Source organism: Myotis brandtii, unplaced genomic scaffold (assembly GCF_000412655.1).
Source record: "Myotis brandtii unplaced genomic scaffold, ASM41265v1 scaffold463, whole genome shotgun sequence".
Classification (NCBI taxonomy): domain Eukaryota; kingdom Metazoa; phylum Chordata; class Mammalia; order Chiroptera; family Vespertilionidae; genus Myotis; species Myotis brandtii.
The window spans coordinates 1,099,296-1,099,552 of record NW_005367694.1 but is presented as its reverse complement, the minus strand read 5'-3'; the positions used below and the strand labels follow the sequence as shown (position 1 = coordinate 1,099,552).

The following is a 257-nucleotide window of genomic DNA, read 5'->3' as shown; positions in this document are numbered from 1 at the left end:
CCCTCCCGCCTCCGTCTCTGTCCCCCGCCCGCCCAGGCCTGCGGAAGGTGATGGTCCGGGCGCACCGGCAGGCCTGGTGCTGGCAGGACGAGTGGTACGGGCTGAGCATGGAGAACATCCGGGAGCTGGAGAAGGAGGCGCAGCTCATGCTGTCCCGGAAGATGGCCCAGTTCAAGGAGCACGAGGAGGAGGCCGACGAGCTGTCCAAGGGCGAAGCCAGCCAGGACCACACCCCCGGGGAGCCCCCCCAGCCCTGC

General features: G+C 70.4%; 1 protein-coding gene across 1 annotated transcript in view; it reads left to right on the top strand.

Moving 5' to 3' along the window:
- Positions 1-257, top strand: part of PITPNM2 (phosphatidylinositol transfer protein, membrane-associated 2) — a 75,854-nt gene that overhangs the window by 52,488 nt on the left and 23,109 nt on the right. The window contains 1 exon segment of the mRNA XM_014547022.1: positions 37-255. Within this exon segment, the coding sequence (XP_014402508.1) occupies positions 37-255 (219 nt within the window).